The sequence below is a fragment of the Schistocerca serialis genome, chromosome 3 (assembly GCF_023864345.2).
Source record: "Schistocerca serialis cubense isolate TAMUIC-IGC-003099 chromosome 3, iqSchSeri2.2, whole genome shotgun sequence".
Classification (NCBI taxonomy): domain Eukaryota; kingdom Metazoa; phylum Arthropoda; class Insecta; order Orthoptera; family Acrididae; genus Schistocerca; species Schistocerca serialis.
Window position 1 is genome coordinate 622,024,447 of NC_064640.1, and position 23,447 is coordinate 622,047,893.

Consider the following 23,447-nt stretch of genomic DNA (forward strand, 5'->3'; position numbering starts at 1 on the left):
GTAAATTTATTGTCAGCTAATATGATATTCTTTTAGCTGATAAATTTTCATAATCATAGTGATGGTTGTATGATATATTACCTATTAGTGTGGATAATTTTTCAGAAATCAGTTCTGTTGTAGTTGTGCTTTAAAAACATGCATTTTCTATGTCATTAATGCTTAACTGTATTAATTACCTTTCATTGACAATGTGAAGAGTTCAAAACTTCAAATTAATATGTAAGGGCTCTTTTGACTGTGAAGTGAGTTGCATGGGGACATTTTTTTCCCACTAACTTCCCTAAGGCTACAGCATTTTGATCTTGTTAATTTAACTCCGTGTGATCTGTGTTGAGTGAAGTGCATAATACCAAACTTTCCCAGTTTTTTTCTTGCATCTTATATATAGTTTTTATATTGTCATCTGGAACTCTGACTAGACAAATTTCCAAAGTGGGTGATTTGTCCGTCTTCCATTCTAGTTTAACAACCAAACATCTACATCAACATACATACATACTCTGCAAGCCAGCATAGGATGCACAGTGGAGGGTATCTTGCACTATCACAACTAGTCATTTCCTTTCCTGTTCCACTTGCAAATAGAGCAAGGGAAAAAGACTTTCTAGATGCCTCCTTATGAGCTCTAATTCTTCTTACCATGTATTTGTGCTCTTTATTCGAAATGTATGTTAGCAGCAGAAGAATCGGTCTGCAATCCACTGCAAATAGTGATTATTGTAGTTTTCTCAATAGTGTTTTGCAAAAAGCGCATTGTATTCCTCCAGGGATTCCCATTTGAATTCACAAAGCATTTACACAAAACTCGTGTGTTGATTGACCCTACTGGTAACAAATGTAGCTTCGCTGACATTTAATCCAATGCAGTGGGGGTCACAGTCATTTATGCATCACTCAGTAATGGGTTCCACTAATGTTCTATACACAGTCTCCTTTATAGTCAAGCTAAACTTTCAATAATTCCCCCCAATAAACCAAATTTGATCATTCGCCTTGCCTGCTATTGACCTTATTTGCTCTTTCCATTTCATACTGCTTTGCAGCATCATGGCTAGATAGTTAATCGACAAGATTATGCCAAGCAGCACACTTCCATTATTTTTGCCTTGTACTCGAGAGTTTTCAGTTTCTTATGTTCATTCCTTTGTGGATGATTTATTGTATGTATCCTTCAGTCAAAATACTTTATGATAGCATGTCCTCAGATTGAACTACTTGTGCATTTTCATACTCCAATGCCAAACACCTGAAACTCTATTCAAAGTACATCACAAGCTATATGCATATTCATAATATTTATTTTTTCATCTGTCCTTTCATCAAGTATCAAAAAGTCTCACTTCTTGACTGTTAAGTGCATTCCTTGTTGCCTTGTACTCGTTTATCAATATGAATAAATTGTTACAGCACAGTATAAGGTTATGTTCCTCTCACACACATGATTTCTTCTGTTTTATCCATTAGCAGTGTGGAGAATTTTGTCCAAATTTTTATTTGCAACCATTATTTATATTACCTTACCTGGTTAAATAGGTTGCTAATTTAAGTCTTTTGTACATCATTTACCTCGTGCATCTTTGTAATTGTGTAACTTGGAAGTCCCTACAAAAAAACCAATTTGGAATTTGCATGTTTGATGTCTTCTTATGATCCCATGGTGGTGTGAAATTTATAGTCTTCGTCTTCCTTTAATAAAGAAATTATCATATCCATGCCAGTTTTGTCCATTTTTCTCAGAGGTTGCCATACGACTTCATACAAAATTTGCTACATTTTGTTGCACAGCTGCAGTTGAAATGCAGTGTACTAAGTGGAGCCTCATTGTGGTGCTGCTTTGCTGCAGTGCAGTTCTGCTCAGTGCAGTCTTGCCTTTATGGCTATCAGCCAGTCTTCCAGGTTTTAATATAGCGATTATCTAAGAGAGTTTTAATTCTTGTGGTATATTGCTGGTTTGCATAATCTGTAAAGAAATGAGCCATCCATGCTTATGTATTTGCCGCAGTTTATTAGGAAGTCAGTATGGATATTGTCAGACCCTGGAGCTTTTCCTGGCTTAACATGTTTAAGTGCTGTTGGGGACTTCTTCAAAAGTGAAGGGACAGGATTCTTCAGTTTCTGTGGCTTTTGATTTTAGGGTTTGAAGTTCTCATTTCGCATTGATTGTAAGCAATTTGTCCCTCAATGCTCTTGAAGTCGCTACTAAATGTCAAGCAATGGCATTTGGATTAACTGTTGTCTTAGTGCTTCATGTGGGGTCTCTGCTTCCTAGTTTCCTTAAAAACATCCATGCTTGTGTACTTATTGTCAGAAAATTCAAGCTTTCTTCAGTTTCCACTCACATTTGCCATCTCACTGCATTTAGAGTGTGTAGTAGATCACCATTTTTGTGGAAGCTTCAGTACAACTCCTCACTTTTTTGGGACCAGCCAGGGATGTATTGCATTCAGTAGCCTCTTGGTATACACATTTTGGAAATCCTGGCTGTGACAAATCTTCTGTAGTTTTTGCTGATAGGGGGTATCCAATGTAAGTTGTCAAGTTCTGTAGAGAACTTGGACCATTTGGCTTTCTTTAAATTTAACCTTGTACAAAGAATAAATGTGATTAGAGCAATTTGTGTGCCTAACACTATTTTTACTGCTTAGTGCTTGCTGTGTGGGGAAATTGTCAAGGACTTTTTGTGAGACTGCTAAGGTCTGGCCATTGTTGTCTGCTGAAACGAAACATCGATTGGGCTTTCCCTGCCTCCGTGCTGCTGACTTGTAAATAGGTCAGTCTTTAGCAGTGAACACAAGCATAAGGTGTTCACCTTCCGTTCATTTTACCTTAGTCTGATTTAAAGTAGTTGTCACTTGACAGGCAACGGGCTTCAGGGCTCCCGCCACCAATAAACCAATGGCAGCCAGCGCTGTCGGCTGCCACTGCGTTGCCACTTCGCCCTGCTGAGCTGACTAAGGCATTGTGCCAGCCAGTCCTCAGCGAGCCGTTGTAGATGTGCGGGTGAGAGATTTGAGTGACTTGTAGCTTCGCGTGTTTATGATGTCTGATGAAAGCAGTCGCAAGAGAGGGAGGCCGAGGCTGCACACTCCTCGGAAAACTCCAAAAAGTAGCGGACATGGCATCGTTATACGCAGTCAGGCGCGTGAGTACGTGTGTTCCTTAAGGGAGTATTTTGAGAGAGAGAGAGAGAGAGGGATGCAGGAGGGCCTCTCGTTCCTTTGGATAAGGTGGTGGAGCGAACTGCAGCTGCTCTGCAAGTTAGCGAACGATCAGTAATAAGAATCTGCAAGGAGAAATTCATGAAAGAAGGCTCAAGTGAATCATCTAAATTCGATACACTTGGGAAAAGGAGGTGACTAGAGAAGAGGGTCACAAAACTTGACTCTTTTCAGGAAGATGGCATTCGTCGTCAAATATACACATTTTATTCGAGGAGGGAGTATCCAACACTCAAAAAACTCCATGCTACCCTCACAGCGGCTAACTTATTTCAGGGTAGTAAATCGTCTTTGTTACGAGTTGTGAAAGTGTTAGGATTCTGCTATAAACCCATCTCTGGCAGAATGTTACTAATGGAACGCCAAGAAATTGCAGCCTGGCGATGCCGCTTTCTTAGAGAATTAGTGGGGACAAATTTTGATGATATTGTTTGACTTGATGAAATGTGGGTGAATGCAGGACACAGTTTAAAAAAAGGTTGGACAGACGGTACCATCAGCGGAAGTATGGCAGCTCCGATTGGCAGAGAAAAAAGGATAATTGTAGCACATGCCGGAAATTCAAAAGGTTTCATTCCAAATTTTCTGCTGCTATTCAGTTCAAATAAGACCTCCAACTACCACGAAGAGATGAGCCACAATACTTTTGTGAAATGGTTTGAAGACTGTGTGCTCCAGAACTTAACAAAAAACTCTATCATTGTTATGGATAACGCTCCTTATCATTCAGTAATACAAGACAAAGCACCCACAAAGGCAACGAGGAAAAACGACATTGTTAGCTGGTTACAGAAACATAAGGTACAGTTCGACAGTAATTTTACAAGGGCAGAATTATTAGAACTTGTATCGCAACACAAGCCAAAGAACACGATTTACATTGTAGATGAAGTAGCAAAAAAATATGGGCATAAAGTGCTCAGATTGCCTCCTTACCATTGCCATTTCAACGCAATAGAGCTGATTTGGGCTCAGGTTAAACGGCATATTGCTGCAGAAAATAAGAAATTCACATTAACCGAAGTGGAACGCCTTTTGAAAGAGGCAGTTGAAATTGTGACATCGGAAGACTGGCAGAAAGTAGTACATCACGTGAAAGGAGTGATACAGGACGCATGGAACAATGAAGGTATCTTACAACAAAGTGTCAAAGACTTGATTATATCTGTCAATACGAGCAGCGAGACGGATAGTTCCACTGACTCTGACTCTGAATTAAGTGGTGTTTTCGCATTGTCTGATTAGTGTGTAGTGTACTTACTGCCATTAAATATTGTGTTTGTGAATTTATTTCGATTAATTCTTATTTTTGTTGTGAGACTAAGAAATACTGTTTGGCCAGCTCTCGTCATCTCCTTATGGTAAGTTAGACTGAATTTTAATTCTATTTCATTTTGTATATACACCAAGATGTTATTCAATGTGTGTAATAGTTTTCGAGATTTGCAATCTAAAGAAGAAAACTTTTCCGGATGTGAAAATTTCTCACACTTCAATAGTTAATGTAACAACGGCCCTAATTAAAATCAAGAAAAGATATTTGATTTGCTTATAGATACCACTGAGGCTGATACTGTACTTAAATTTCAAAATATTTACATAATATTTGTAGGAGATAGAGATTTTAAACATCATACTTGTTTTGAGTTCAGTACTGATAGGGTTGCTTAAAAATGCTGTTTTCAGAAATTTATATACAGGAAACGTGATGCACTACGAAAACTTTTAAGGATTCTTTGCTGAGTGCATTATTTTGGTAATGAATGGAAAAAAATATTTTGCTGTGACACCAATAGTTTTTCTGTAATGACATGATAAGTTAGAAGCTGTTCGTGAAATCGAGAATTTAAATGGTTTCAAACAAATTAATGTAACTCTTGTCCTAACTAAAATTAAGAATAGATATTTGACAGATTGAGAGACATTGTAGAGATATACATCATATGTGGGTTTAAAATTTTTGGCTTACTTTTTGTAGAAGATACAGGCTTTCAAACGATTTTCTGTCGCCGGGGGTAGCGATGCGCTGAGGCGGCTGCCTCCAGCCAGTGCTTGACGTGACAACGCCGCAACTTCGCAGCGCAAACATCAAGTGACAACTACTTTAAATCAGACCATAGTATGTACCCATTATGATTGCAGTCTCTGTATTTCCCTTGATAGTGTTGGCTGTTATAGTCACCCACATATATAGTGTGATAAGGACGTGTGTGGAGAACTTGAACTGACTAGTATATGGCTGGTGGCTTGCGAGTGTTGGAAACAGAAATGCTCACAACTTTTACAACAGCATATAGATTTTGTCATTGGTAGATGTGGAAACAAGAGAAGTGTTTTGTCTATCTTGTTTAATATATGTTGCTACGCCTTGTGATGGGTAACAAGTAGCATCTAACACTTCATAGCCCACTATTTTTCCCTTTTTTTGTTGTTGCTCCTCCATTTCAGCAAGAGTTTCCTGTATAGCAACTAGGTCAATATTTTATTTTTTTGAAAGTTTTCATAGGTACTGGCTTTTCTATATTAATATGACAAATTCAGACATAGTGTCAGAGTTTTCTGGTCAGTAGGTGCTGAGAAGGACGATTCATTAGTTGTGACAGCAGGTTGGCTTTTTGAGATAGGTAGAATGTGTCTTATGGTCAGCAAATTGCAAGATTGCCTGACAGCCAGTATTGCTAGTTCATTTAGCATTATCCAGGGTGTATGTGTAGCCTTCTGCTATGGAATTAATGAACTTTTTTATTGACATAAAGTTCCTACCTAAAAAGTTAGCATTATATTGGTTTTAAACTTATGCCATTTATTGATTGTCTACGCTTTGAGTATACAAGAAGAAACAAAATAAACAAAAATAAATCCTTCAGATTAATTCTTATTTTCATTTTCTTTTTTCTCCTTACTATGTAAACCTGTTGTCCATGGTATCACTGTTTTTAATCTTCATTATCACTACTATTGTGGCATGCCAAAGTAAACAAGTGTCTCATTGGTATTGCCCATATGGGGTAGCAAATAATCATATTGTTTCCTCAGATTGATTATATGACACTGATACAGCAGCAGTTTCTTGTCAAATGCCATGGGAAGTCACTAAGTTAGCATGGTTCTAGGTCATACTGTAAGCCCCACACTGTTCATTATTCTCACACACCATCCAGCACTTACTTTGAAATCTGTGACATGTGCTGTTGTAAAATTCCTCATTATCTCCAGCATGCATCTTCATACAGATAATTTCTCTAGAAAAATGGGAAGCCTCAATTGCATTTTTCTTGCCCGTACTGAACAGCTTTCTGCTCAAATTCGTGAGACCTTTTCTGCTGTGGTCACCTGAAAGTTTGGCATGTAGAACTCATGTGCTTTGATTTAGTCTTTATCTGGTGCATCTATGAACATTCACTTCTGTGACATCAAATTTTGTTCCTACTACACATTCATTTGTGGTCTCTTCTTCATGGCCCCCTGCGGGTCTGGGGGTTAGAATAGGCCCGAGGTATTCCTGCCTGTCATATGAGGTGACTAAAAGGAGATTCACACGTTTCGGCCTTTATGTGATGGTCACCTGTAGGGTTTGACCTCCATTCTTCAAAATTTTCCCGAAGAGTGAGCCAATTGGGGAAGGGCACTTTACAAGATGCATCGTGTCCATCGTGCATTGAGAACTTTAGCCCACTTTCTCGTCGTCGCATTGCAGTCTTATCCATTCTCCATCTCTTGGGCGAGGACAACTTCCTGGTTGCGTTTTCTACCATGCACTACACAGTGTCGATTTCTGCATCGACGATGACCATGGACTTCTTGGCACCTGATATCCAGTATGGTAGCCAGTCCGTTGTGGTGGGGCCGCCATGTATCCTATTGGTTGTAGCCCCCTGACCACACAGGGATCGCTCTGCTGATGCCTGCACCGTTAACTCCCCACATAAGCCAAGGGGTAGATGTCTATCCCCCTGGGGCATCTGGACTCCTGGCAATGGCCATCCTGCCAGGTGGCCTTTGCTGCAGCTGGGTGGCGCCTGTGGGGAGGGCCCCTGGTTGGAGTGTGTGGCGTTGGGGAGGATGGTACGCACTGAAGCTTAGCACATCGTCTCTTGCTGGTGGTGAAACACCAGCAGTCTCTAAGCGATCATGAGCTCAATTCAATGCACAGAAGTATGACCCCAAATCGTTCTCCTCCCTGATCACACTATTGGAGGAACGACAGGCTAAGGATGGCAACAGATCTTATTCGCCCCGGTGCCTTGTATGTTCGAGAGCTGATGGGGAATCCTTTCGTGATGATGAAGCCTCAGTTTTTTGTTGAGCATTTAGAGCTCAAGTTCGGGGAGGCAGAGGGCTTGTCCAAAATGAGATCCTGGTCAGTCTTGATCAAAACAGCAGCCTCTGCCCAGTCACGGGTGTTACTCACCTGTGACAAGCTGGGGATGTTTCTGTAACCATCATGCCCCATAAGAACTTAAAATATGGTCCAGGGTATCATATTTCACAGAGACCTTCTTTTGCATTCTGACGATGAGCTGTGCGCCAATTTAGAGCGGCGAGGTGTACATTTGGTCCAGCGTGTTCATCGGGGTCCGAAGGATAATTAGGTTGCCACCAGTGCCTTCATCTTGGCCTTTGAGGGTGATACATTGCCCGAGAAGGTCAAGGTGATGGTCTACCAGTGTGATGTAAAGCCCTATATCCCTCCCCCGATGCAGTGCTTTAAATGCTGGAAGTTCAGCCATATGTCTTCCCGCTGTAATTCCAGTGTCACATATCGAGATTGCGGATGTCCATCACATCCTAATACTCCATGTGCCCTGCCTCCCATCTGTGTCAACTGTGGAGAGAACCATTTGCCTTGCTCGCCTGACTGCAGGATTATCCAGAAAGAAAGGAAAATCTTGGAGTACAAAACCCTGGACAGACTCCCCCCCCCCAACCATAGGGGACATCCATCCCCACTTCTAAGTACGAGAGGCATAAGTCTTCTTTGGCTTCTCTCGCTAAGTAGGGGTACCTTGGGTCACTCCCTTCCCAGGTTTCTTCTAGTGGGAAAGACGACACCTGCCAGTGGCTGAAGAGCCCAAAAGCAGCTGGTCGTAGGGCTTCACACTCACCCTCAGCCCCGGAGACTGAGCCAGTGAAGTCCTCCCAGGCAGGGAAACCCAAGGAGCAGTGAGAGAAATCCACTTCCGGGAGATTTTAATGCCCATAACCCCTTGTGGTGTGTTACCATGCTTACTAGCCAAGGCAGAGATGTCGAAATTTTACTGTTGCAATTCGACCTCTTAAATACTGGGGCCGCTACACATTTCAGTGCGGCTCATGGTAGTTACTCGACCATTGATTTATCAATTTGGAGCCCAGGACTTCTCCCATCTATCCACTAGAGAGCACATGATGACCTGTGTGGTAGTGACCACTTCCCCATATTATTCCTGTCACTGCCCCAGCGTCAGGCACACAGACGCCTGCCCAGATGGGATTTGAACAAAGCAGACTGGGAAACTTTCACATCTGCTGTCACCGCTGAATCTCCCCCACATGGTAACATCGATGTGATGACTAGCACAATTGTTTCTGCGACAGAAAACATGATCCCTCGCTCTTTAGGGTGCCCGAAGCGTAAGGCAGTCCCTTGGTGGTCGCCGGAAGTAGCTGAAGCAATTAAGGAGCGTCTGCGAGCTCTGCAGTGGCGTAAGTGGCACCCTTCCCTGGAGCACATCATAGCCTTTAAACGGCTCCGTGCCCGTGTTCACTACCTTATCAAACAATGGAAGAAAGAGTGTTGGGAGAGATATGTCTCCGCCATTGGGTGCCACATGTTACCTTCCCAAGTCTGGGCAAAGATCAAACGTCTTTTTGGGTACCAGGCCCCAACAGCTGTCCTTGGTGTTACCATAAATGGCGAGTTATGTACCAACGCAAAAACGATTGCCGTGCACTTTGCTTGAGCCTCAGCATCAGAGAATGACCCCCTAGCCTTTCGCACACTCAAACGGTGGCTGGAAAGGAACATCCTCTCATTCACTACACGCTGCAGTGAATCCTGTAACGCCCCATTTACAGAGTGGGAGGTCCTCAGTGCCCTTGCACATTGCCCCAACACATCTCCTCGACCTGATCACATCCACAGCCAGATGGTTAATCTTTCATCTGACTACAAGCGACATCTTCTTGTCATCTCCAACCAGATCTGGTGCGATGACATCTTTCCATCGCAATGGTGGGAGAGCACCATCATTCCAGTGCTCAAACCCGGTAAAAACCCACTTGATGTGGATAGCTATCGACCCATCAGCCTCACCAATGTTCTTTGTAAGCTGCTGGAACATATGGTATGTCGGCAGTTGGGTTGGGTCCTGGAGTCACATGGCTTGCGGGCTCCATGTCAGGGCGGCTTCCGCCAGGATCGCTCTACCACAGATAATCTTGTGTCCATCGAGTCTGCCATCCGAACAGCCTTTTCCAGGTGGCAACACTTGATTGCCGTCTTTTTTGACTTACATAAAGCATACGACAGGACTTGGTGACATCATATCCTTGCCACATTGTATGAGTGGGGTCTCCGGGGACCACTCCCGATTTTTATCCAAAACTTCCTGTCGCTCCGTACTTTCCATGTTCAAGTAGGTGACTCCCATAGTTCCATCCATATCCAGGAGAATGGAGTCCTGCATGGCTCTGTATTGAGTGTCTCTCTGTGTAGTGGCCATTAACGGTCAAGCAGCAGCTGTCGGGCCATCCGTCTTACCTTCTCTGTATGCAGATATGCAGATGGCTTCTGCCTTTCTACTGCTGCTCCAGTACTGTTGTTGCTGAGCGGCACCTCCAGGGAGCCATCCACAAGGTGCAGTCATGGGCTCTAGCCCACGGCTTCCAGTTTTCAGCCGCAAAGTCGTGTGTCATGCACTTCTGTCGGTGTCATACCGTTCATCCAGAACCTGCACTTTACCTTAATGACGATCCATTCACTGTAGTGGAGACATATCAGTTCCTACGACTGGTTGTCGTTGCTCGTTTGACTTGGCTCTCTCATCTTCGTCAGCTTAAGCAGAAGTACAGGCAGCACCTCATTGCCCCCTGTTGCCTGAGCAACACCAGTTGGGGTGCAGATCGCTGTACACTGCTGCAGCTCTGCAGAGCCCTTGTCCAATCCCAAATTGACTATGGGAGTGTGGTTTATGGTTTGGCAGCGCCTTCAACATTGCATTTACTCGACCCTGTGCACCACTGTGGGGTTCGATTAGCGACAGAAGCTTTTAGGACGAGTCCGGTGACCAGCGTACTGGTGGAGGCTGGTGTCCCTTCACTGCAGATCAGACATGCACAACTGCTCGCCAGTTATGTAGCACACATTCATAGTTCCCCTGAGTATCTGAATTACCATTTCCTTTTCCCACCCGCGGCAGTCCAACTCCCGCATCAGCGGCCCAGATCGGGGCTAACAATAGCGGTTGGTGTGCGGCCCCTTCTCTCCGAACTCTTCACAACCTCTACTTGCGGTCCGTTCACGTACACTTCCGTGGTGTATGCCTCGGCCGCAGCTTCGTCTGGACCTTTTGCATGGCACTAAGGACTCCGTTAACACTGCTGCTCTCTGCTGTCACTTCCTCTCGATTCTTGACATGCTCTGGGGCTCTGAAGTGGTTTACTCCGATGGCTCAATGGCTGATGGCCACGTAGGCTTCGCATATGTTCATGGAGGACATATTGAGCAGCACTCCTTGCCAGTTGGCTGCAGTGTTTTCACTGCAGAGCTGGCGGCCATATCTCGTGCTCTTGAGTACATCTGCTCATGCCCTGACGAGTCATTTCTACTGTGTACTGACTCATTAAGCAGCCTTCTAACTATCGACCAGTGCCACCCTCGCCACCCTCTGGTAGCGTCCATTCAGCAGTCCATCTATGCCCTGGAACAGTCCCACCATTCCGTAGTGTTTGTGTGGACCCCAGGACACATCGGAATCCCCAGCAATGAACTTGCTGACACGCTGGCCAAACAGGCAACGCGGAAACCGCTTCTGGAGATAGGCATCTCGAAAACTGACCTTCGTTCTGTCTTACACCCCAGGGTTTTCTGGCTTTGGGAGATGGAATGGCGTAACAGCTTGCACTACGAACTGCGTGTCATTAAGGAGGCTATGAATGTGTGGAAGTCTTCCATGCAGGCCTCTTGCAGGGAATCAGTTGTCCTCTGCCGGCTCCACATTGGCCATACGTGGCTAACACATGGTTACCTACTCCGTTGTGAGGACCCACCTCAGTGTCTCTGTGGCTCCCAAATGACAGTCGTCCACCTTTTGCTGGCCTGCCCACTTTTAGCTGCTCTGTGCCAGACTTTTAACTTTCCCAGCGCCCTGCCTTTGGTGTTGGGCGACAGTGCCTCCACAGCAGCTTTAGTTTTATGTTTTATCTGTGAGAGTAGAATTTATACTTCTATGTAGGTTTTAGCATATGTCCTTTGTCCCTCTGTCCCTCTGTGTCGTGTTGCAGAGTGGCTGGCTTTCCCTTTTTATTCTCGTGGTTAACCAGTCACTGTAATCTGCTTTCATGCTTTACTCTCTTCTGTTTCTAGCATGTCTCTGTTGTTTTCTTGTCCTCTTTTGTTCCTTTTAGTGTTCGTTGCCTTCCCTTCGATCTTGTGGCTTTTCCTTCCTTTCCATTTTGTGTTATATGTTTCGTCCGTTTTATTCTCACACTTGTAGCATTGTTTTATTAGGAACAAGGGACCGATGACCTCATAGTTTGGTCCCTTCTCCCACCTTTAAACCAACCAACCTACCTACCTAATCATCATGAAACACCATTAACTTAAAATTAACATTGTATTGCCTGTGTGAACCATTAGTGAACTGAGAACTCGTAGATCCAGGTTCCCTGACAGAGTAGTCATGGCTGTATTATGCATCTATTACCGATTGCTACGGTTTATGGTCCTTACAGCACTGGCAATGTAAGCAAACTTAATGACAACAGTAGGTTGTCTTCTCTACTCCTGACTGCAGAATTGATAGAACTTTTACCACTTCGCATTAACACTACAACCAGCCTTGTAAATTAGAAGTGCTGTCGAACAGTAGCAGCTTTAGTGCCATTGTTAAAGATCATGTTTCATTTGTTGTTTCATGTTTGTCATGTTCTGTGTGAATGCCTCTTTTTTTGCATCAGTTTGTCTCCTGTGGAAATGTATACTAGTGTTGAATGTTCGTCCAGTGTTAAAGGCAATTTAATTCCAGTTAGTAATTGATTCAGGTGACTACAAAAAGCTGGTGTTACAATGGGGTAAATGACATAGTCTCTGGAATGATGACTTAACTGAAATATGTTGAAATAGAAATACAGAACACCAAACATTTTAAATTGTTTTTTATTCATTTCAAACTCTCATATACAGACTAAATTTCAGTCAAATATATACAAAATATTGTTGTTTCTGAATATATTGCATGATATTATAATATGTAAGACTTGGTGATTTGAAGTGATAATATAGTACTAAATTTGTTTTTCCATAAATCATTGTGTAACATGAAAAATAAAACAAAACTTTCCATTTTATACTATTAAACAGTCATTAAAACTGAATGTAGTGTTCTCAGACCATATTGCAACAAAAACTATATTTTACCAAACAAATATACTTAATGTGGAAAGTAATAGGTCATTTGAAAGTTGTTTCTTAAGTCTTTTTATGGAACAATGAATGAAACACACAACATTTGCCTTTAAAAATGTATTAGTAATAATATAATTGACAATGTGAAATAAATGCATTTTTCTAATTAATTAATTAAATAAATAAATGGATGAATAGCCCAGAATGACTTCCTTTCAAATGATCTTCAGTAGTCTTTGTGTGATCATTAATGATCATTTTTCTGTTTCACATTCTGAGTATACATTTCACTAGATGCATGTTCTTCTACAACTGTCATTAGCATTTCAGTATTTTCTTGTCACAGTAATTTGATTAGTGCAAAAATATCTTTCTTTTTTGTATCTGTAATCCCAGAATGTCATGTCTTCAAAATCACCATTTCAGTCTTCAGCTTTAGCATTGTGCATTTTCTCCTTTTCTGTTTGTTAAGGAATGCATGTTCCTGCACAAGGACATGAGACTGGAAAACAAATTTTTGTTTTCCATGTGTTGTTTTAAATTTGGGTTTGTTGTAGTATGGTAATCTAACTGATGCCCAATCCTCAATAAATTCCACTCCTTCTCAGGGGCTGTTTAAGGTCCAAGCATCACAAGCAGTCACTAAGGGTGTTCATATGGAAGAGGCAACAGGGGTGCCCAAGTGCTTCATCTGTGTAAAATGTATATCACAATTAGTAGTGAAAACTGACACTGGTGAACATATACAGCAATAGAAGCAAAAGTGTTCCAGCAAACATGGGTCTCCAAACAGTTGATTTGCAAAATAATTGTGAAAGTGTCACACTGACTTCAATATTACCGTATTTACTCGAATCTAAGCCGCACTCGAATCTAAGCCGCACCTGAAAAATTAGACTCGAAATCGAGAAAAAAAAAATTTCCCGAATCTAAGCCGCACCTGAAATTTGAGACTCGAAATAATGAGTGTTTACGGCCTGTCCCTGCTCGCAGCATGGCTTGTTTTCGTGCGCGCTACCGCCGCTTACAATTAAAAAAGAGAGGAATTGTTTCATTAGCAAAACAATGGCAAGAGACTGCTATTTGTTGTTACTTACACGGCTGCTTACTTTGATAATGATCAACAAGAACCAAATAATATATTGCTTTTGATAGAAGACGTTCCGAATGAGAGTTTAGCGAAAATTTTTCTCCGTTTGAAAATCTTTCCAGACGCCTCTTTAGTACATTACATTCTGCACAGAAATTAGTCATCGTAGATTTAAAAATCTAGTCAATTGTCGTGCTTCATTTCTGCCTGTATCACTATTAGGCATAAGAATAATACGAATATAAACATGACATGATATGTATATTCTTCCGCGTTTGCTGTTGTCTCACCCTAATTTCGTAGTTTATTCGGCAGATAGGATTTAAATGAGATAGCAGCAAACACGAAAGAATACACGGCAAAATGTTTATATTCGTATTATTCTTATGGCGAAGAGAATACTGTATGTGATTCACAATTCATAAAAGTTCCTATTAGCAACCATCTCTTCTCACAGGTAGGAATAAATTCAGAATGTAGTGTTGGCCATATTGACAAACATCCCAAACAGTCTTGCCAGTCGGATTTTCATACTACATTGAAATGCTGCTACATTCGAAGATGAACGATACGGAATTTGTATTTACTTCGTTGCATAATGTATAAAATGCAGGGGTCGAAACTCGGGGCGGAGAAGAAGGCTTGTCTTCCACCTTTTTTTTTTTTTTTTTTTTTTTTTTTTAAATTTATTTACTGACGCGGAGATTTTGGCGCTAGTATTTATCTTTGTGCTGCAAAGCATGCCAATGCAGCGCTACATATATTCGACGGCAGAAGTCATTTGTGGCGGCACCTACCAATATTTTTCAGAACTTCCGCTTACTTTGCACTTGATTCTAAGCCGCAGGCGGTTTTTTGGATTACAAAAACCGGAAAAAAAGTGCGGCTTAGATTCGAGTAAATGCGGTAAGTCTGTCCTGGTTAGTGCAAATGTATTCAAAATTTAAGCTTTTTTTCCGAGTCCCCATCTAATTGGGATCAAATTTCAGCCAAGGCCTTTCTCAACAAAAAATAAAATACTTCTTCAGCATATTACAGTTTACTGTGCAATCATACACGTTAATGATGTTAAACATCTTTTCCTTGCATTTTGATGCAGTACCGCAATAGTGCATGCAGTAAAATCTGAAATCTTTCAAACTCCCCTAGAGTATGAACTTCTTGGCAGATTAAAACTGTGTGCCAGACTGAGACTTGAACTCTGGACCTTTGCCTTTCCCGGGCAAGTGCTCGACCGCCTGAGTTACCCAAGCATGACTCACAACCTGTCCTCACAGTTTTAATTCCGCCAGTACCTCATCTCCGACCTTCGAAACTTTGCAGAAGCTCTCCTGCAGACCTTGCAGAGCTAGTGCTCCGGGAAAAAAGAATGTTGCGGAGACATGGATTAGCCACAGCCTGGGGGATGTTGCCAGAATGAAATTTTCACTCTGCAGCAGAGTGTGCGCTGATATGAAACTTCCTGGCAGATTAAAACTGTGTGCTGGACTGAGACTCGAACTCGGGACCTTCACCTTTTGCTCAGATGGTAGAACACTTGCCTGTGAAAGGCAAGGTCCCGAGTTTGAGTCTTGATCCAGCACACAGTTTTAATCTGTTATCATCTACTGTAAGAGCACCAGCCTTTAATGCCTGTAAAACTGTTTTTAAACAACTCTTGGTGGTTTGCAAAACTCTCTGGAATACGGCTTTACAGATTGCAGTACTATTATAGTTGATAAATATTTGAAGAACGACAGTTCGAACCAGGCTTAGTTTCATGAAATGTTCTAGATTTTTTTTTAAATTAAACTTAAAATCATATCTTACTTGTTCTTTTCACCTGTTGTCCAAAATCTTTCATGGATCTCTTCTTCATTTTTGGGTTTTTGTATATAATGTTTTGTCAACAGAAGATCTGTTAGTACAGCTTCGATATTTGCAGGAAATGGAAAATAACTTAATGGCCTTAACATTGTTATTCTAAGGAACAACTCAGATATGGTAATTCATACTTGTCTGCCTTGAGAATGCAAGGAAGGGTATTTTATTTTGCTCTGAAGCTTTATATCTGTTGCATATCACCAGACAATATTTGTGCATCAGATGCCTCCAATTCATTCCCTGCAGTCAAGGTTAGGATGTCATTTGTCATCTGTATTCTTGTTCAGGTTTTAGGATCCCTCTCTGGTGCATCCCCACGCCCCCCATTGTCCTTCTGCCTTGCTTACAGCTCAACAGTCTCTCCATCCTGGCCGGCCACGGTGGCCGAGCGGTTCTAGGCGCTCAGTCCGGAACCGCGCAACTCCTGCGGTCGCAGGTTCGAATCCTGCCTCGGGCGTGGATGTGTGTGATGTCCTTAGGTTAGTTAGGTTTAAGTAGTTCTAAGTTCTAGGGGACTGATGACCACAGATGTTAAGTCCCATAGTGCTCAGAGCCATTTGAACCATCTCTCCGTCCTGTTTGTTTTCAGTGATAGTATCATCCACATAATGAAATCATTAACATTCAGATAAATGTTTCTTTAGCCTTTTGACATAAATCAGAAATTCTGTGCATTAATTATGACTTCATGTCTTTCATTGTCGAGATATTGTTCTCTCTTAGACCAGTCTGCCTTGTGGATATGATGAAGAGGTATCAGGGGATTGGCTTGTTTCCTTGTTTATAGCTAGAGTGTGTGGGTCATTAGAAGATTAGCACACCTTATGGATACAGTTACACATTTAAAAAATTAAAAAGGAATTACATGACATTGTTGTTTCAAAATCATTTGAAAGTGAATATCTATTTAATTGTTGCCATTTTGGAAGCAGGCTTATAAAATATGAGGGTAACAATATCAAAATTAAGAACACCTTAATGTTTGATCTCAGTGTTCGGCAACTCGCTCATAATGAGACCTGCCACCACTGTCATTTTCTAAACAAATAACCTTGTTTTTGACATTTTGAAACTTATGAGGCAAGTAACTTTCCCTTGTTGAGAAGTTAGTATCATATTAGCTCAGAAAAAATACTTATATTCATACTGTTTTTGTAAACACATTAATTTCCTTTTTCAACAGGTGATTTGATGTGTTTAGTGAGATCTCCCTCCCATTTAAGTCTTTCACATTGTAAATGTAAACCTCTCCATTTGTTTGATAGTAGATGTGAAACAATCCAAAACAGTCATTGGATGCACTCTCATCCTCTTTTTAATTGTTACTGTTGTTTTTGCTTGAACGGTCACATCATGAAATATAGTACATCTTCCATTTCTAGTATTTAAAGTGTTTAACAAATAAGTTTGTTTATTCCAGTGTCTCAGTCTTCTGCTCAAACATTTTATTTCTCAAGTTGTGAAGTGTCCTTCAACTATCCATTGCTGATTTTGTTTTTATTGCTTAAAGGCTCACCCAATGTGTGCCTCGGCTCTCCTCAGAAACAACCACCTTACAATTTCTGACCAAACTTTTGAATCATTTTGTTAATTATTCTTGTTCTTCAACCAATTTTTGTTTACTGCTTGATACTGTAAGCACCTTACAAACAACAGAACTCGAGCCTGTAATATATATATATATATATATATATATATATATATATATATATATATATATATATATATATATATATATATATATATGAGGGTACTTTCTGGTTGAACTGTATGATCCAAATGTTTGTTATTGGAATTATTGAAATTGTTGGCCTCCAACATCGATACATGTCCATGTATGAAACACAACAGATGTTTAAGCTTGCAGCAAAGCGTAAAATTATTATTATTATTATTATTATTTGCATACTGTTTGAATCTATACTTTCTCCTTAACTGTGTCCATTTAGAAAAAAAAGACAAAGTGCTGTAGGGACTGAAGAATATGGAGAAAAGTTAAATTGTTCCCCTAAATCTTATTGACTGGCCTGGAACATTTTGATCCAAATAAGTTCGCACAGCCCTATGACAGTGCAGAAGGCCACCATCTTGTCGGTAATAAAATCTGTCATAACCATACATTGTATGAATGGAAGGGAAAATGTAATCATAAACCACCATTAGGTACAATGAAGTGGAAGTGCATGGCAGCTTTGAGTCCCCTAGAATACAAACCACACCACATATCCCCCCCACCAAGTTCACATCCCTTTCACCACTAACATGGGGATTATCTTCAGCTCAGGACACACCATTATGCTGACTGATAATTCCAATAAGTTTCAGTTGTGCTTTGTCAGATTAAACAGTGCCACCCATAAGTTGTAATTCACATGTAACCATCCCTTCAATGAATTCACAAAATTATGGTTGTCGCTTACCTGTTATACCACCCTTGGAATGAAGTAACCTAACCTGCCTCGAAAATTTAATAGTCATGGGTGACTGGAATTCGTCAGTAGGAAAAGGGAGAGAAGGAAACGTAGTAGGTGAATATGGATTGGGGGGAAGAAATGAAAGAGGAAGCCGTCTGGTAGAATTTTGTACAGAGCATAACTTAATCATAGCTAACACTTGGTTCAAGAATCATAAAAGAAGGTTGTATACATGGAAGAATCCTGGAGATACTAAAAGGTATCAGATAGATTATATAATGGTAAGACAGAGATTTAGGAACCAGGTTTTAAATTGTAGGACATTTCCAGGGGCAGATGTGGATTCTGACCACAATCTATTGGTGATGAACTGCAGATTGAAACTGAAGAAGCTGCAAAAAGGTAGGAATTTAAGGAGATGGGACCTGGATAAACTGAAAGAACCAGAAGTTGTAGAGAGTTTCAGGGAGAGCATACGGGAACAATTGACAGGAATGGGGGAAAGAAATACAGTAGAAGAAGAATGGGTAGCTCTGAGGGATGAAGTAGTGAAGGCAGCAGACGATCAAGTAGGTAAAAAGACGAGGGCTAGTAGAAATCCTTGAAATATTGAATTTAATTGATGAAAGGAGAAAATATAAAAATGCAGTAAATGAAGCAGGCAAAAAGGAATACAAACGTCTCAAAAATGAGATCGACAGGATGTGCAAAATGGCTAAGCGGGGATGGCTAGAGGACAAATGTAAGGATGTAGAAGCTTGTCTCTCTAGGGGTAAGATAGATACTGCCTACAGGAAAATTAAAGAGACCTTTGGAGAGAAGAGAACCACTTGTATGAATATCAAGAGTTCAGATGGCAACCCAGTTCTAAGCAAAGAAGGGAAGGCTGAAAGGTGGAAGGAGTATATAGAGGGTTTATACAAGGGCGATGTACTTGAGGACAATATTATGGAAATGGAAGAGCATGTAGATGAAGACGAAATGGGAGATAAGATACTGCGTGAAGAGTTTGACAGAGCACTGAAAGACCTGAGTCGAAAGAAGGCCCCGGGAGTAGACAACATTCCATTAGAACTGCTGATGGCCTTGGGAGAGCCAGTCATGACAAAACTCTACCATCTGGTGAGCAAGATGTATGAGACAGGCGAAATACCCTCAGACTTCAAGAAGAATATAATAATTCCAATCCCAAAGAAAGCAGGTGTTGACAGATGTGAAAACTACCGAACTATCAGTTTAATAAGTCACAGCTGCAAAATATTAATGCGAATTCTTTACAGACGAATGGAAAAACTGGTAGAAGCCGACATCGGGGAAGATCAGTTTGGATTCCGTAGAAATGTTGGAACACTAACCTTACGACTTATCTTAGAAGAAAGATTAAGAAAAGGCAAACCTACGTTTCTAGCATTTGTAGACTTAGAGAAAGCTTTTGACAGTGTTAACTGGAATACTCTCTTTCAAATTCTGAAGGTGGCAGGGGTAAAATACAGGGAGCGAAAGGCTATTTACAATTTGTACAGAAACCAGATGGCAGTATAAGAGTCGAGGGGCATGAAAGGGAAGCAGTGTTTGGGAAAGGAGTGAAACAGGGTTGTAGCCTCTCCCCAATGCTATTCAATCTGTATATTGAGCAAGCAGTAAAGGAAACAAAAGAAAAATTCGGAGTAGGTATTAAAATTCATGGAGAAGGAGTAAAAACGTTGAGGTTCGCCGATGACATTGTAATTCTGTCAGAGACAGCAAAGGACTTGAAAGAGCAGTTGAACGGAATGGACAGTGTCTTGAAAGGAGGATATAAGGTGAAGATCAACAAAAGCAAAATGAGGATAATGGAATGTAGTCAAATTAAATCGGGTGATGCTGAGGGAATTAGATTAGGAAATGAGACACTTAAAGTAGTAAAGGAGTTTTGCTATTTAGGGAGTAAAATAACTGATGATGGTCGAAGTAGAGAGGATATAAAATGTAGACTGGCAATGGCAAGGAAATCGTTTCTGAAGAAGAGAAATTTGTTAACATCGAGTATAGATTTAAGTGTCAGGAAGTCGTTTCTGAAAGTATTTGTATGGAGTGTAGCCATGTATGGAAGTGAAACATGGACGATAACTAGTTTGGACAAGAAGAGAATAGAAGCCTTCGAAATGTGGTGCTACAGAAGAATGCTGAAGATAAGGTGGGTAGATCACGTAACTAATGAGGAGGTATTGAATAGTATTGCGGAGAAGAGAAGTTTGTGGCACAGCTTGACTAGAAGAAGGGATCGGTTGGTAGGACACGTGTTGAGGCATCAAGGGATCACAAATTTAGCATTGGAGGGCAGCGTGGAGGGTAAAAATCCTAGAGGGAGACCAAGAGATGAATACACTAAGCAGATTCAGAAGGATGTAGGTTGCAGTAAGTACTCGGAGATGAAGAAGCTTGCACAGGATACAGTAGCATGGAGAGCTGCATCAAACCAGTCTCAGGACTGAAGACGACAACAACAACAACAACAACAACCTGCCTCTCTTCAGAATGTGTTGCACACTACTAGCACACACACCACTCTCTTGTGATCCTTCTCTTGAAGATTTTTAGGGTGAAATCTGAGACATTACGAGCATCATATTTAATGATTCATCACTTGTGGCTGTGAGAAATCACCTGGATTGTCCTTTGTTCACATCACACACTATTCAGTGGACATCAGATTTGTGTTGTAGACATTTGTTGACCTTGTAGGTGGATGAATTGGAGACTCAAATTTCCACTATCTCTGAACTGCAGCAGATCCCAAGGAAGGATGAAACGATTACTAATTTGTCAGTTAAATGGCCATCTTCAGATCTGAAAGTATAGAGGAGGCTACAGGCCAATATTCAGAATATGAAGAATAGATGAAATCAATGGTCCAGTAATAGATTTTTTTTTTTTTTTTTTGCGCTGTGAACCATTTCATTGTGTGATATAACATATACACCGTAGTGCTAGTGGCAACATAAGGAGCCATCTTGTCTGTTGACAGTATTGGAAGAAGCTATCCAACTGACAGTATCAGATAGACTGACCGATACAGTGTGTACCCGACTTTTGACTCATTGAAGCTGCCAACAGGTGACAGTTCAGTGAACAAACAGTACTTTTACAGAGTAAAACAATAAAAAATATACTGTAGTTTAAAAATAGGTGTAGAGTACATTATCGTATTTTGTTTATGAAGGTATGAAAGCTGCACAGATAAAACCAATGGCACCACATTTCGAAAGCTTCTATTCTCTTCTTGTCCAAACTATTTATCGTCCATGTTTCACGTCCATACATGGCTACACTGCATACAAATACATTCAGAAACGACTTCCTGACACTTAAATCTATACTCGATGTTATCAAATTTCTTTTCTTCAGAAACGCTTTCCTTGCCATTGCCAGTCTACATTTTATATCCTCTCTACTTCGACCATCATCAGTTATTTTGCTCTCCAAATAGCAAAACTCCTTTACTACTTTAAGTGTCTCATTTCCTAATCTAATTCCCTCAGCATCACCTGACTTAATTCTACTACATCCCATTATCCTCGTTTTGCTTTTGTTGATGTTCATCTTATACCCTCCTTTCAAGACACTGTCCATTCCATCCAACCGCTCTTCCAAGTCCTTTGCTGTCTCTGACAGAATTACAATGTCATCGGCGAACCTTGAAGTTTTTATTTCTTCTCCATGGATTTTAATACCTACTCCGAACTTTTCTTTCATTTCCTTTACTGCTTGCTCAATATACAGATTGAATAGCATCAGGGAGAGGCTACAACCCTGTCTCACTCCCTTCCCAACCACTGCTTCCCTTTCATGCCCTTCTACTCTTATAACTGCCATCTGGTTTCTGTACAAATTGTAAATAGCCTTTCGCTCCCTGTATTTTACCCCTGCCACCTTCAGAATTTGAAAGAGAGTATTCCAGTCAACATTGTCAAAAGCTTTCTCTCCCCAAGTCTACAAATGCTAGAAACGTAGGTTTGCCTTTCCTTAATCTTTCTTCTAAGATAAATCATAGGGTCAGTATTGCCTCACGTGTTCCAACATTTCTACAGAATCCCAACTGATCTTCCCCGAGGTCGGCTTCTACCAGTTTTTCCATTCGTCTGTAAAGAATTCGAGTTAGTATTTTGCAGCTGTGACTTATTAAACTGATAGTTTGGTAATTTTCACATCTGTCAACACCTGCTTTCTTTGGGATTGGAATTATTATATTCTTCAAGTCTGGGGGAATTTCGCCTGTCTCATACATCTTGCTGACCAGATGGTAGAGTTTTGTCAGGACTGGCTCTCCCAAGGCTGTCAGTAGTTGTAATGGAATGTTGTCTACTCCCAGGGCCTTGTTTCGACTTGGGTCTTTCAGTTTCTTTCAAACTCTTCACGCAGTATCATATCTACCATTTCATCTTCATCTACCTCCTCTTCCATTTCCATTATATTGTCCTCAAGAACATCGCCCCTATATAGACCCTCTATATACTCCTTCCAACTTTCTGCTTTCCCTTCTTTGCTTAGAGCTGGGTTTCCATCTGAGCTCTTGATATTCATGCAAGTGGTTCTCTTTTCTCCAAAGGTCTCTTTAATTTTCCTGTAAGCAGTATCTATCTTATCCCTCATGAGATAAGCCTCTACATCCTTACATTTGTCCTCTAGCCATCCCCGCTTAGCCATTTTGCACTTCCTGTCGATCTCATTTTTGAGACGTTTATATTCCTTTTTGCCTGCTTCACTTGCTGCATTTTTGTATTTTCTCCTTTCATTAATTAAATTCAGTATCTCTTCTGTTCCCCAAGGATTTCTACTAGCCCTCGTCATTTTACTTACTTGATCCTCTGCTGCCTTCACTACTTCATCTCTCAAAGCTACCCATTCTTCTTCTACTGTATTTCTTTCCCCCATTCCTGTCAATTTTTCCCTTATGCTCTCCCTGAAACTCTGTACAACCTCTGGTTCTTTCAGTTTATCCAGGTCCCATCTCCTTAAATTCCCACCTTTTTGCAGTTTCTCCAGTTTTAATCTACAGTTCATAACCAATAGATTGTGGTCAGAGTCCACATCTGCCCCTGGAAATGTCTTACAATTTAAAATCTGGTTCCCAAATCTCTGTCTTTCCATTATATAATCTACCTGAAACCTTTTAGTATCTCCATGGTTCTTCCATGTATACAACCTTCTTTCATGATTCTTGAACCAAATGTTAGCTATGGTTAAGTTATGCTCTGTGCAAAATTCTACCA

The 23,447-nt window shown here is 40.9% G+C and overlaps 1 protein-coding gene across 3 annotated transcripts in view; it reads left to right on the forward strand.

The window, feature by feature from the left end:
• Window positions 1-23,447, forward strand: part of LOC126470511 (isocitrate dehydrogenase [NAD] subunit gamma, mitochondrial) — a 120,128-nt gene that overhangs the window by 77,585 nt on the left and 19,096 nt on the right. The window contains exon 10 of one of the 3 annotated variants that reach the window (XM_050098411.1): window positions 5,200-5,218. The exons of the other annotated variants lie outside the window; for them this stretch is intronic. Within the exon in view, the coding sequence (XP_049954368.1) occupies window position 5,200 (1 nt within the window). The 3' untranslated portion in view covers window positions 5,201-5,218. Of the gene's footprint in view, window positions 1-5,199; window positions 5,219-23,447 lie in introns of those variants that run through there. 3 annotated transcript variants of the gene reach the window in all.